The sequence below is a fragment of the Strix aluco genome, chromosome 1 (genome assembly GCF_031877795.1).
Source record: "Strix aluco isolate bStrAlu1 chromosome 1, bStrAlu1.hap1, whole genome shotgun sequence".
Classification (NCBI taxonomy): Eukaryota; Metazoa; Chordata; class Aves; order Strigiformes; family Strigidae; genus Strix; species Strix aluco.
In genome coordinates this window covers 106185782-106199688 of record NC_133931.1, presented here as the reverse complement: position 1 = coordinate 106199688, position 13907 = coordinate 106185782, and the positions used below count along the sequence as shown (strand labels likewise).

Sequence of the window (13907 nt, the reverse complement as noted above, 5' to 3'; positions counted from 1 at the left end):
CAGTTAAACAGCACAGAGTCCACAGAAATTGTAGAACAAGATAAACTTAAATCATAAAGGAGGTGGACATGGTCTTGGACATCAAGACAAACAAAAGATCCCAACAGAGCTTAAGTGTCAGGTAGAAAAATAGAAAAAAGAGTAGAAGATAATAGAGCTAAGACATTCCTGATTTCTCCATTCTAGGTAACACAGTAGAGCCAGGGATGTATTTAACCCATGTGTTCCAGTCTTGATCTTACACATAAAAGCAAGCACTGTGATGTTTTATACAGTCCTCTTAACAACATAGTTAACAGGGTGTAGGTGAGAATAGGATGTGACCTCTGTGAACTACAAGAGTGTAAAGGCAACTTCCAAATTCCACAAAAACAAACTTATACCTTCTTCAAATTTCTCCTTCCCTCAGGGGTCAGTGTGAAACACTTTGGAGGTGGGAATAGGACTGCTGAGAGGCGTGACAGGAGGTAGACATTTCCTAATGCCCCTCATGGCTAGTATAATTTCTATAGATTTTGCTGTGATTATGATAGCTAGGAAATATATTTTCAAAAAAAATCCAGGTACTTGGTATCTAAATAAATTTCCAATCTTCCTTTGGGAAAGAGTTCCACAGTTTCATTACATGATATGTGTATAAGTATTTTCTTTTATCAGTTTATGAAAAAACCCTATGGATTTAATTTCACCTCAAGTTTCTATTGCTAACAGTCAATTTCCCATGTTTGAAATTCTCTCTATTCATAATGCACCTTAGATATAAATACATTACTTCATTAATGTTGTAGTGTTATGGAACAACCACAAACAAAAAACCAAACTTCTCCAGAGCAAATGAATTTTATAGGTCTGTGGAAAGAAAGCTCTAATAATTCCTCTCTGTAAAACCCAACAGGCGTGGAAAATTTTGAAAGTGTCTTAGTCCAAATAATTTGTTCTGAAAGTATTTGCAAGCCAATTCAAAAAGTCAGACATCATTTTGTGTGCTTGGATACTAGAAAGAAAAGTCCTATGACTTACCTGCACAGCCCAGAGGTAGTCCAGACGCAGCTTCAAGTCCACCTGTCTGGAATGCAGTGCCAAAGCACAAGAAAATAGCAAAATGGCTAGTATTGGTTCATAGCCACGCATATAAAAGGAGCCACCCCTTAAAAATAAAAGGAAAGTAAATGGGTTATTCCAGGTTTTCTAATACTCAACACTGCATATTTTTAATATAATATCTTTAGTTTAGAACATGTGGATACGACCTAATCACTAGCCTTTTCTGAAGAGGCTCATATGGGCAGGGAGATGGGTGACAGTAAATCTGATCACTGCATCACACAACATTCAACTTCTTGAGGATTTTATAATGCTATACATTATTGTAATGTATGTGCATGCCTTTAATTAGCAAATATAAAAACATTCAAAAGCTCAAAAGCTTAAATGAAATGGAATTCGTTGAGGGCTACTGAAATTGGAAGGGAAGTTTTTAATTGTGTTTTTCTATTTCTTGTTATAATTAGACTGTAGTGTGTTCAGCTGAGGTATGTTAGCACAAAACTACAGAATAATGGGGCAACAGTAGTTAGTTCCCAAAAGCTGATCTCCTGTTGATGGATATTACTAGACTCTACAATTGCTGGGGCGAGGATGGCTTAAGTATTTCCTATGGTCTACTGAGTATACAGCCCTAAGCAGCACTGAATGCTAGAGGACAATTCACAGATGAGTAGTCAATGTCGTGACTACCTATACAGAAAAACCCATTGCTTTAACTTTGCAAGTTACTTACCCCACTGCTTTTCTGTAACCACTGAGTTCCAGAATAACTATGTACAAAATTGTAACAAAAAGCAGGAGAATCATTTTTGGCAAGGAAGATACACGTAGAAATATTGCCAAGGTGAGAGTTCCCACTACACAGGAAAGGAAAGCATAGTGGGCTGTGTCACATGGAAGTTCATTCATGGTTTTATTTGTTCCACCAGGAGAAATTATAACTATTGAACTGCTGGAATTGGTATTCCAAACCCAAGGCATACAGCCAACCTAGAAAAGACAGGAGAGGTGAGAAGGGGAGAAAATTAAACATGAAATAAACATAAAATGCAGCTGCTGTGGGGGCTGATTGTAGTTCATTTCTAATTGGGAAAATGTGGCCATGGAGTTCCCATCCAGTTCACTGCCCTAATAAAATCTGTCTCCTTTTCCTGTAATGCTTTACTCAGTTTTAGGTGGGAGACACACTTTCTTCATTAGATGCCAGTAAGGCCAAACAAAGTCTGGGCTTAGTTGAATAGTTTCCCTCTCAGTGCTCAAAACCAAGAGATTCTCAAGCGAACATACTCCTGCAAAATTAAGGAACTTCAGTAAACTTTTATGTGGCCATGCAGGTGAGAAAGATTCTTGCACAAAGCATGGAAATAAATGTTTTATTGACTACATAAATTGTATCAAATTCAATTAATCAAATATAAAATAAAAAAATATTTTTATCTTTGATTGAAAAACTAAACATGAATAATATCTTTTCTCCACCTTAGAGATACTTCTGCTACCACATATGATTCACATATAAGGCCTCATCCTTAATTATTCCTGCAATTTCAGTCATCCATTTCCTCTCTAGACCGGGAAATAAAAAAATGTTTTAGTGCATTTCTTATGGGAAATTTGAGGAAATTTAACCTGTTTCTTCCAAAGGCAATGTCATGTATACATCTCAAGGCTGTTACCCAAGGAAAGGAGGAATTTCTGGCAAATAGTTTAAGTCCCTAGAGCTCCAATTTTAATTGCACTCCAACCTTCACCCCTTGTGAAGGGAGAGGATAAGAGTTAGTGTAAGTGGGGTGAGTGGGATGGTAGTGTGAAATTGATTTTAACAGGCACTGCCGCATAAGCCCTGCCCTGTACTTAAGCTTCTCTTTTGAAGTGTGTTATTAGACCTTTTTATTTCATCCTAACCACTGATAATGAAATTTTATAGCATGCTGTAAAATAACTGACAACCTGAAAGGTGATTAAGCAATATATTTTACAGGGGGTCATTTAAAAAGATGAGACATAACAGATAAAATGTGAGTTAAACTCACAATGGCTAATATTATGAAATGAGATGAGAAAGAGTGAAGTGAAAAATCCGTTTAATGTGATTTTGTTCAATATCCTTAAAAATGCTGTTCATACTAAACTCATCTGAAAACGCAGACGTGCATGGGGGCTTCATAAATGATGTGCAATCCATCCAGGAAAACACCATCTGCTCTACAACTAAGAGTGAAACCTTAACACCTAGCTCCTCTGCTAGCTGAGAATTCTAAAGGCACACTTTGCAGGAACTAATAATTTCTACTGACTAAACATTTCTCCCAAGCATTTAAATGCTTACAGGCTATGTTTGCTTCAGTAAAGGATAAAGTGATATTAGTGACCTATTAGAAGTTGTAACTGAATGATCACTGCCTTGTTGGAGGCCAGAACTCCTGAATTCTAATCTGTCTTCTTCCACCGATGTTCAACGTTGCCTTAGGCCTTGTGATGTCTGTTTCTCATTTTCAGCATCTTTAAGTGGCAACAATGGTGGCTTTTTTCATTTGGTCAAAGTAAGTGTCAAATCTATGGGGGCTGATCCACAAAGGTTCCAGCTGTCATAATATTCATCTCAATCCCCAAGTCAGATATACAGAACTTGCTGAGATGCTAGCTAGCCTGGAGGTACTGCACATCTCTATGCATTTTGGGCTTATATGCGCATAAGGAACCACATATATGTCTATGTGCTATTAGGGCTGTGTGTTACTCACACAGCTGATATTCAATTATTCCCAGAAATGTCTGAACATCAGTAACTCTTGGTACCTCTCAGGACTTTGGAATTTGCAGACAAGGGATCCTCTGCCCATTCAGTTCATGGGAATCAGCTTGGTAGATGTTCTCAGGGCAGGTCCAGGTATGAGTGAATACACAAAATACAAAATAAGGGGCTTGGCACCTCAGTTAGCATTGTGAATTGCTCCTATTGGTCAGAACATATGCCTAAATCCTGCCGAGGCATGATTTGAGACATCTACCGCCTCAGCATTTCCAATTGTGTTTAGCATGCTATTTTTGTGTGTATTCTTTCCTCTGGGTACCCTAACATGTTTAATTCATTAGCATTAACAGCCAAAATGCTGAAATTGAGTGCTAGGAATTTGACAAGGCAACTAAATGCCAAATACTTAGGTGGAAGTTTAAATCCCATTTGACATTCAAGTCTACCACATAGAACAAGCTGCTAATCTACAGTGAAAGAAGCTCAATTATCAGAAGTATTGAGCAAGTTCCCTTCATACAAGAGAAGCTTCCTAGACATTAGATGTGAAGGGATCATGTAAGTAGCACAGTGTAAGCACCTCTTATTGTTATGCAATACAGTCCATATTTTAAGATCTCCTTACCTTTTCTGATCTGTCTGGACTAAAAATATCCCCCTGTTATTACACAGACATATGTTCTGTAAATTGCCACATAGAAATCAGTAATATTGTTTGACACCTTGTCTCTTCTGTCACAAAATATTAGCCATTGAACTAGTAAGCAAGTTGAACATCTAAAAATAGTTTTCCCATAAAGTACATGACATCAGTAGGTTATGTGATACTAAGATTTGATATAGAAGTTTCTGTAGGTGTTGCCTGGGTATTATCTGTGTAATTTCCTAATAGGTTTGCCATTCCTAATTCAACACCCTCACTCAGGGCAGTGAAAGTTCAAATTATAGCAAAGGGCTTTAATTTTGAAGAAATATGCTCTGCAAGTATGAATAATAAAAACAGTAGGAATTCACCAGACGAGAATATAGTATGTGTTTAACAGATCCATACCAGGCTGTTCTCTAAACAGAATGCTAAATTAAGCGATGCTTTATTTAAATACTCACCACACATCCTTGAGCCACAGAGTATATTAAGATCACAATAAAAATACACAAAATGGTACGGATTTGTATTGTCAGGCACCCTGGAAAACACTAAAGAAGAAAAAAAAAAAGATTTAGAGATAAAGATTTAAAAATTTCTTTTAAAGTGGGTTTGTTATTTTTTAGCAGTCTACAAAAAGAAGTGAATGAGGGATACAGAAATTTTGTCTGCACTGCAAATTATGAAACAAGCATGAAGTTATTATTGTGTTCATGTGTTTTAATGGTAATTGCATTTTGGGGGGTAATAAATGTGAAATTATTATTACTATATTTTTCACTGTAACTAAAACTCTTTGAAAGGTTAGTAGGATATCTGCTTACAATGCAAATAATAAATTAGGATGGCATTTGATTTTGTTCTCGTGGGGAAAATACCCAAAGCATCTTTTGCCTTGCAAATTATCAGCTACAAATAATGATCCAGTAGAACATACAGTGGTAGAATAGAATTTTGGAGTGGTATTTGTGTCTTCTGCTATCATAGTCATGTTAAATGCCAGGGTAGTTTTAATTATCAGGACTCATTAAAAATATTGAATTTGTCAGAGCAGAAAGAGCAGTAGAGAACAAAAATGTCTGGTGTAATGGAGTCTTGTGAATCTTTTGCTCATCTCCATTTTTAGTCTGATTTCATCACTGTGAAGTGTGAAGTGCTTGCTGCTGTGAGCATATATGAAGCCAGTGACAGAAGGTGAGAGAGGAAGGATAAGTTTGTCAGGCTCTAGTACTTATGCTTGTTCCAGTCATACTGATCTACTTTGGTTTCAGGGAAAGCTGCTTTCCTTCTTTTCCCCTTGCATTAAGAATGTTTGAGGCATCTATTATCTACTGGATCCATGATACGTACAGAACTTCTTCCAGTGACTTCAAGGGGCAAGAATCAATTCTAGAAAACAACTAGATTTAAAGTGGGAACAATCCTGTGTCCCTTAAAAGGAGGGAGCTCAGTCTTATCAAGGCTGGATTTGACTTAAGGTCGAATGGAGCAAGCAAACAGCTAATTTTTGAATGAAAGTCACTAGTCCTGAAGAAAACTGTTCACTTCATGGGTGTCAGCAACATCAAAAGCATAGCATCCAGCATGCAGCAAAGTACCCATAGAGAGGGGTTTCTGTGGCCTTGGAACAACAGAAATCATGTATTGAAACTCTTCCCCTTCCTTTCATATATGCAGAGATATTTCCCCCATATGTGTGACCACGAATTAAAAGTTTGAGATAGTTATAGGTGGATAAATTTAATCTGGGCTGTGAAACATAAGGATACAGCAATTACAGAAAAAACACCCCACCTGGGTGATCTGCAAATACATTCTGGCTTCAGTACAGATTAAGTCCATATAAATGTAGATGGGGAACAACCAATGTAATTTCAATAGTAGATTTATATAAGCATATTATGGACCTGAATTAATTTGCTACACCAGAAACCATCTTAACTATTAGTCAGCATCAGTAAAATATATTGGGATACCCGAGGTATATCACCTTTAATAAAACAGTAAGCATATTGTAGAACAAAAACCTCAAATTGTAAGAATCTCACACTGAAAAGCTGTGTCTCAAGGGAGGGGATATAGTAGTGTCCAAAATTACACTATGATAAAAGAGATAGTCTATTTCTGCATTTATTCATCACTGTCATACAGTTCAGGTTGGAAGGGACCTCAAGGGGCCCCAAAATACTGTTTGCCTTGATCCCCAGGGCCATTTTTGCAGAGCTGGTCAGTCCCCAGCCTGTGTCACTGCAAGGGCTTCTTCCTTCTCAGAGCCTGGACTTTGCATTTATCCATGCTGTATTTCATAAGACTCCTGTTGGCCCATTCTGCCAACCTATCTATGTCCCCCTCAATGGTCATCCTGCCAGTGTGTTGGCTGGTCCCCCGAAATTGGAGTGACCTGAAAACTTGACATGAGTATACACCATGTCCTTCTCCAGGTCGTTGATAAAAATGTTTAACAGGACAGGTCCCAGGATAAACTCCTGTGGTACCCCACTTATTACTGGCTTCCAGGTAGAGTACGACCATTAACTGCTACACTCTGAATGTAAACATCCAGACGTTTTTTTACCTACCAAGTTGTTCACCCAACTAGACCAAAATCCTATGCACACATGAGGTGGAACATGTCTGTTTTTATCCATATAAATAAAAGACAAAATAATAATTTTGTTTGAAGGAAATATATATATTTCATTAATTCAGTTTGCAATCAAATAAATTATCTACTGCTTGTTAAAGAGAGAATTGCCATAGTTCGAAGATAATGCTGCATGGTTAATAGTGACAAAGCAAAATGCAGATTCAAAGACAATGTGTCTTGACATATTGCACAGACTTTTTTTGTGTGTGGTATCTATATGTTCTAAATGTTGACATGCTAGGCTATTGGGTTAGAAAGGAAAATAAACCTTTAAAAGGTAAGGTATGAGACATGTCTGAATTAAAACTCTGACTGACACAAGATTTATACTTCTGACTTTTGGTCGTTCTAAGATTGCATCTGCTCTTTTATGATAGCATAGCATTTTGGGCATAATTTTCTTTGTTTTCTTTTATTTGTGGAATTTTTATTGACTAAATAAGTACTGTCAGATCCCCAAAATGCTGGGTAACTGGTACAGTAAAACATTATTACAGTGGTTTTATGAGTGAGGCATTTGATGTTAAAGTATGGAGAAGTTGAGTTAATTGTCCAGTGTAAAATAGCTAATAAAGTGCCAGAAGCCGGATTAAAATAGGGAAATGACCAGTTTACAATTCTATATTCATTATACATAGTATATTCATTATCTTTTATTTATTATATAAGAGAAATTTTCACCACAAAATTTAAAACTGCGATATTCTGAATTTTTATATTTCTTCATTTTTCTAATTCTGAATTTGATCCTGTAAGGTATTGAATTTTCTCAGGAACCTGAAATAAATTCAAATTCTGTTGACTGCCAAAACAGCTGGAACAAACCTTAAGTTTGCACTAGCCCAGGGAAATGGCATAAAGAGGAGCAATTTCCTACAAACTTCATCTGTGTTTCTACCATCCATAGACAGAAGAACAGATGATAAACTACTGTGCCTTTATGAAACAAAGGAGATCATCAAAATTACTCCCAAATAGTTGTGTAACCTTATAAAGATCTGCTCTGTAGCAGGTACTCTGCTAATATACTATTTGTGTTTCCATGAAAACAATTACCTTCCTCCTGTCAAAGGGCATTTTTTCTTAACTAAAAATTAGTTTTTACTAATCAGCAAAGCTAGTTAACTGTGTAGGTGTTTTCTCCTGATATTTGTCTGAAAAAACTAAATTTAGATTAAACCACTACAAATTTTTTTCATCAGAAAATTAGTCTGTAGATGCTTTATTCTGATCTGGCAGACCTACTTCTCTCCTACAACAACCAAATGTCCTTCTGCATCATTACTGTTGTGAAAATGTAATGCAGGAGAATTAATCATTACTAAAGGTTTTGAACAGGCCAAGGGTTGCATGTGCAAAACATTGTGCTTTACCATCAAAACAGCTGCTGCTTTGGCAGGAAAAGTGTTGAAAACAGAGGGGAAGTTACCAGGACTTTACACCCAGATACCAGTTGGAATGGAAGGGAGAACTAGCATGCTCTGTAGTCAGAAAGGAGAAAAAGTCAGGTTAAAGCAGCTGTATATCTGAAAGCTGGAATGATTCAGTAGCTAGTGGCAGGTGTTCAGGGAAGACTTAGCAAAAAAGACAAAAACCATAGCATTAATTTTACTGAATGCTACATGCTGTAATGATTACTCATGTAAAAAGTCTACTTTCAGGTGAATCATCTTTGCTTTTGAAGTGCCTAATACATTACTTAGCAATGAACTTGAAAAGCACATAGATTTCAGACCCTGAATCTGTGAAGCATGTGCTGACAGCTTCATATTCCAAAGGACAAACAAATCATAGCCAAGAAAAGGAAGAATAGTAATAAAATCTTGAATCACTTACTTGTACTCGTGTGACATGTAGGTACATAATACAAGCCACTAGGAAGCATATGCAGAACACCAGGAGAACAAGAACTACGGTACTCCTAGAATCAAAACACAACAGAAGTAAAGCAATGCAACTCAGTAACAGATGCAAACAAAAAGAACAGGGGTTGTTCTGAAATGGCATTTTGGATGAATTGTGGAGGATCTCCCCCTCACCCTTGCTGTAATATGGTCACAGAGGAAATTTCAGAGTGAAAAGCACTGCTCTCAAGTATGAGAAATCAGTAAATGTTCTTGTATATGATGCCCACTCTGACCTCAGCAAGGAGATCAAAGCACCTCAAAAATTCAACTATATGGTGTGACAGGAGAGACACTTTCTAATTGTAGGCCAATGCAGAATATTCAGCATGACGACTCCTATAAGTGGAGTGTGTAACCTAATTACTTGGCCTTGGCAGCTGTGTAGCAGCTACCAGACGCTTTTCCCTTTTAATCTTTCCTTCTCAAAGATTCAGAAATCAGAGGTCAGTCAACTCAGTTACTTATGAAGTCAAATAAAATCACACTAGACTGCGATCCCTTCTTCTAATGAAACAGAACAACTTTTTCAATCTTCCTCAATGGTTAGAAAAATCCTAGGTTTCACAAAGATGCTGTAATAATTCTTTTAATTCTTAATCTTCCCTCTCCTGATCTTTCAAAATAGGTTTGTTCTTCATGAGAAGAGGAGTGCAGACCAAGCACTTCCCTCCTCCAGAAAACCTGTGTTATTGGAACAGTACCTTATGGATGTGAGCAAGCTGGCAAAAATGAGTCCACCAGCGCTGGTGCTTTGATTTATGCTTAGGGACAGCCTGGCCCCCAGCCATCCATGGAGCCAGGGCCGTATGACAACAACATATGATCTTCACACCTTCTTTTTTAGTCTTGTGAGAACAACACAGCCAGTCCAGAAGATGTGAGCCATGGCTGCAGGCATATGTGTACCTGTGCCCTTGATCATTACTGGAGAAAGATTGCTTGTACAAGGTTTCTAATAGTAAAAGTTCAAAATTCTTCTGCTGTTGAATTTCTCAGTATTTGGCTTTGATTTCAAATTCACCGTGCTGGGTTTGTGTGACAGGGGTTTTTGGTAGCAGGGGAGGGGGCTATAGTGGTGGCTCCTGCGAGAAGCTTCTCAAAGCTCCCCTGGCTCCAAGTCGGACCCACCTCTGGCCAAGGCTGAGCCAATTAGTGACGGTGACGTATTTAAGAAGTGGAACCTGGGAGGAGGAGTGGGAGTTGTGAGGAACAGTTGTGAGGACACCTATGTGAACACCGAGGTCAATGGAAGAAAGGAGGAGGAAGGGGGGGAGGTGTGCCGGTGAAGAGACCCCCCTCAGCCCGTGGTGAGAGGGCAGGGCCAGCCCCCCGCCACCCATGGACGTCACCAGTGGAGCAGATGCCCACTTGCAGCCTGTGGAGGACCCCACATGAGAGCAGGTGACTGTGCCTTAAGAAGACCAGGACTCTGAGGGAAGAAGCCCCCGCTGTTGTAGTTCAGTGCTGGGAGGATTGCAACGTGTGGGATGGATCCATACCAGAGCAGCTTGGGAAATGCTGCAGCCCATGGGAAGGGCTCAGGTTGGAGCAAGTTTGTGGAAGACTGTCTCCCGTGAGAGGGACTCCACGCTGGAGCAGGGGAAGAGTGTGAGGAGTCCTCCCCCTGAGGAGGAAGAAGTGGTGGGACTGACTGCACCCCCCCATTGCCTGCCCCCTGTGCTGCTGGGGGGGAGTAGGTAGAGAAAATGGGAGCAAAGCTGAGCCCGGGAAGAAGGGAGAGGTGGGGGGATGTGTTTCTAAGATGTGGTAATGCTTCTCACTGTCCTACTCTGTCTGTAAGTGTTGTTGCTAGAGTCTGAATTAAATTGATGTTCTTTTTCTTCCTCTAATGAGTGTGTCTTTTTGCTGTGACTATAATGGGGAAGTCACCCCTCTCTGTCCTTATCTCAATTCCCGAGCCTTTTGCTTTATTTTTACCTTCCCATTCCTGAGGAGGAAGGGGTGAGTGAGTGGCTGTGTGGCGCTCAGTTGCCCTCTGGGTTCAAACCACAACATTCATGTAACAATTCCCACCAATACACAAACAGGGAAAATTCTGTGGTGTAGTATCTGTATCCAGAATGGGAAGGTGACTCTATATGCTGTCAGTATGGATTCTGAATACAAATATTAATAGACAGCAGGCTCTCCTGTGCTTTTAGAGGACTGGCTCATGGGAGTATGCTAGGAAAAAATGCAGGGGACATGACTGCAACAGTGTCTTTTATGGCAGCAACAGCCAACAACTGACAGGAGTGCTGAGTGGGACACCGACAGAGATTTGGGTTGGCACCAGTAATAAAGGGCTATGTTATTTTTTAAAAATAAACTCAGCATAAGACATCAGAAAGGTTCATCACCAGGATCTTTAGTGGCTATGCTACATGTGTGCCTCTATAATTGGACAGTTTAAGTTGACAGGAACATAGCCTTACCTTCACAATCTCCATCTGGGGATATAAAATACATCTCTAACCGAGAAGCTGTTTTGCTCAGATGATCACAGGAATTGTGAGAATGTCAAGCTCATTGCTTTCTGTGTATTTATGCAGCAACTGGCTTTCTTAACAATGTTTTCTCGTCTCTAGATTTTGAATCTCCTCCTTGGAATATTGTGATACATGACAAACACTATTATTATCACTTCTCCCTTTATAGTAACACATTACACTTGTCTTGGCTTTTGCATTCTCTTGTCATACTTATAACTACTTTGGCAATCTAAAGAGCAACTTAAAGCTCCAAGTTCTGTGGAGAGGGGAAATTTTCCAATACTTTTAGTCTAGCTCATGGTCACAGTGAGAGAAAATCCCTAGAAGACTAGTAATTTGGTTGTATGAAGCCACCACCACCAGATGCTGGAAGAGAGAACTTAAGACCATTCAGTGGGTGGCTTTTCTAACTAACCTAGTGATAAACTAGTCCATCTTCATGGCCTTCAGTGGTCATGTTCTGCTGGAGCTCGTGTGTTTGTCAGATCAGAGCTTAAATAGAATCTCTGTCCAGCTGCTTTTTAAGTGACAGTACATTTTGGAAAGGTTACCAACTACCATACCATATGATTCCTGGAAATTCATTCCAGTTTCAATTATGTTAATACCCTTTGTCTCTCCTTGTTTGAAATTGCTATGTACTGCAGCTGGGCTTTACTTCAGAAGTAGGTGAAAGAGTTCTTAACTATGCTCCAATTAGTCAGCAGAGGTCATTAGTCTGGAAATTAGATGATTTTTGTAAATGACTTTGAATGCTGCAGCTGAAAGTTATTATATAACAAATTTAAGTTATTATTATTGTTATTGTTATTCTTATTATTAAAGTAAAAAAGGTGTTTTTCAAACTTTCAATTAGAAATAATAGAATATAGGAGTAATAATTATTCTGACTGGGGATTTGTGAATAGAAAAGACCAGAAGTTAAAATGGGATTTTCTAAAGCATTATCCTGTGGCCAGTTCTATTCCCATTGAAATCCTAATAATCAGTAAAAGTGAGTGGAGCTTATTTTGAATGTTTCGATATTCTCATCTGAAAAAGCTTATTACTCATCATTTTTATACCTTGAACACAATTATATCTACTTAGTATAACCCCTAGACTTGAAAGTGAAGTCTAATTATTTTTTTATTTAGTAAGCATTCACATAGAATTGACAAAATCTGAAGTAATCACTAAATTATATCACTCAACAATAGGCACCAGAGACCCCCAAATTCATCATGAGTATTTGGTTATGTCTGCTTTAGTGCAGCCAAGCTCTGACTGCAACTCCTATGGAAATGGCCAAACTATGCACTAGGCAGTTTGTGTAGTGATAGCACTGATACCAAAAAGCTCAATGCAGGCTATAAATTTGGGTTGAAAAGCTGGATGGATACTTCAGTACTTAGTTCCCATTAAGCTCTATCTATGTTGCTATCAGTACCTGAAGTACCTTGTCCAAAGCCAGCACAAATACATTTATACTGCAGTAACACCTTTGTTTGTAGTGCATAAATGCTTTAAATAAGTTTAGCAGATGTCAGTGTTTTTGTCTTCTAAGCACATCCTTCTACCAAAAAAAGAAAAAAAAAAAAAAAAAAAAGAAAAAAGAGAGAACAGGAAAGAAATTGTTTTAAATAAGATAGCAAAATGTGACTCTTTTGGACAAATGGAAGAGACAATAGTTAGACTGAGGTTATAACCATCAGAGAATCTGCTGTTTGAGAAGATATGGACCTGGGTGCTAATTCCCATTCCAATGACATTAATGTTTTAACCTGTGCAGGATGCTTGAAGATGTTCCACTTTGAATTATAATGGCCAAAGACAGAAACTTACTGTGGTATTATTAGAAGGTAGACAAGGCCAAATAAGGCAGCTAGAATTAGTGAAAGAACTACAGCACTGGTGAAATACTCATCCTGAAGCTGGTGGTACTGTTAAAGAAAGGAAGAAATGCAGACAGTGAGCATTTTATACACACCCAGCCACCCACGCTTGTCCATTCTCAGCCTAAGCCAAAACAAGCCCCTACCCGTTTTACAAACTTACAAATAATCATTGCTTAATTTACATGAAAAAAAAAGATGAGGGAAGTCTACACAACATTTTCCTTAACAGCCTTCTGTTTCAGTTGCTCCTGTTGGCCTAGCTATTTAGTTTTCACCCTGTACCTAGTCAGCTGGGGAGGGACTCTTTATCAGGGAGTCTAGCAGTAGGATGAGGGGCAATGGTTTTAAACTGAAATAGAGTAGATTTAGATTATATATTAGGAAGAAATTCTTTACTGTGAGGGTGGTGAGACACTGGAACAGGTTGCCCAGAGAAGCTGTGGCTGCCCCCTCCCTGGCAGTGTTCAAGGCCAGGTTGGACGAGGCTGGTCTAGTGGAAGGTGTCCCTGCCCATGGCAAGGGGGTTGGAACTAGGT

At 38.7% G+C, this 13907-nt stretch overlaps 1 protein-coding gene and 1 long non-coding RNA gene across 5 annotated transcripts in view; one reads left to right on the top strand and one right to left on the bottom strand.

Moving 5' to 3' along the window:
* Nucleotides 1–9759, top strand: part of LOC141925766 (uncharacterized) — a 35775-nt gene extending 26016 nt beyond the window's left edge. For both annotated transcript variants that reach the window (XR_012623930.1, XR_012623929.1), the window contains one exon: nt 9628–9759. This is a non-coding gene — a long non-coding RNA (uncharacterized LOC141925766). The remainder of the gene's footprint in view (nt 1–9627) is intronic.
* ADCY1 (adenylate cyclase 1) overlaps nt 1–13907 on the bottom strand; it is a 187963-nt gene that overhangs the window by 38453 nt on the left and 135603 nt on the right. For all 3 annotated transcript variants that reach the window (XR_012623927.1, XM_074830272.1, XM_074830264.1), the window contains exons 10-14: nt 13319–13416; nt 8932–9016; nt 4910–4999; nt 1781–2037; nt 1021–1147 (exon numbers count right to left, since the gene is read on the bottom strand). Coding sequence is in view for 2 of the 3 variants with exons in the window: in XM_074830272.1 (XP_074686373.1) it covers nt 1021–1147; nt 1781–2037; nt 4910–4999; nt 8932–9016; nt 13319–13416 (657 nt within the window). In the remaining variant the exon portion in view is untranslated. The remainder of the gene's footprint in view (nt 1–1020; nt 1148–1780; nt 2038–4909; nt 5000–8931; nt 9017–13318; nt 13417–13907) is intronic.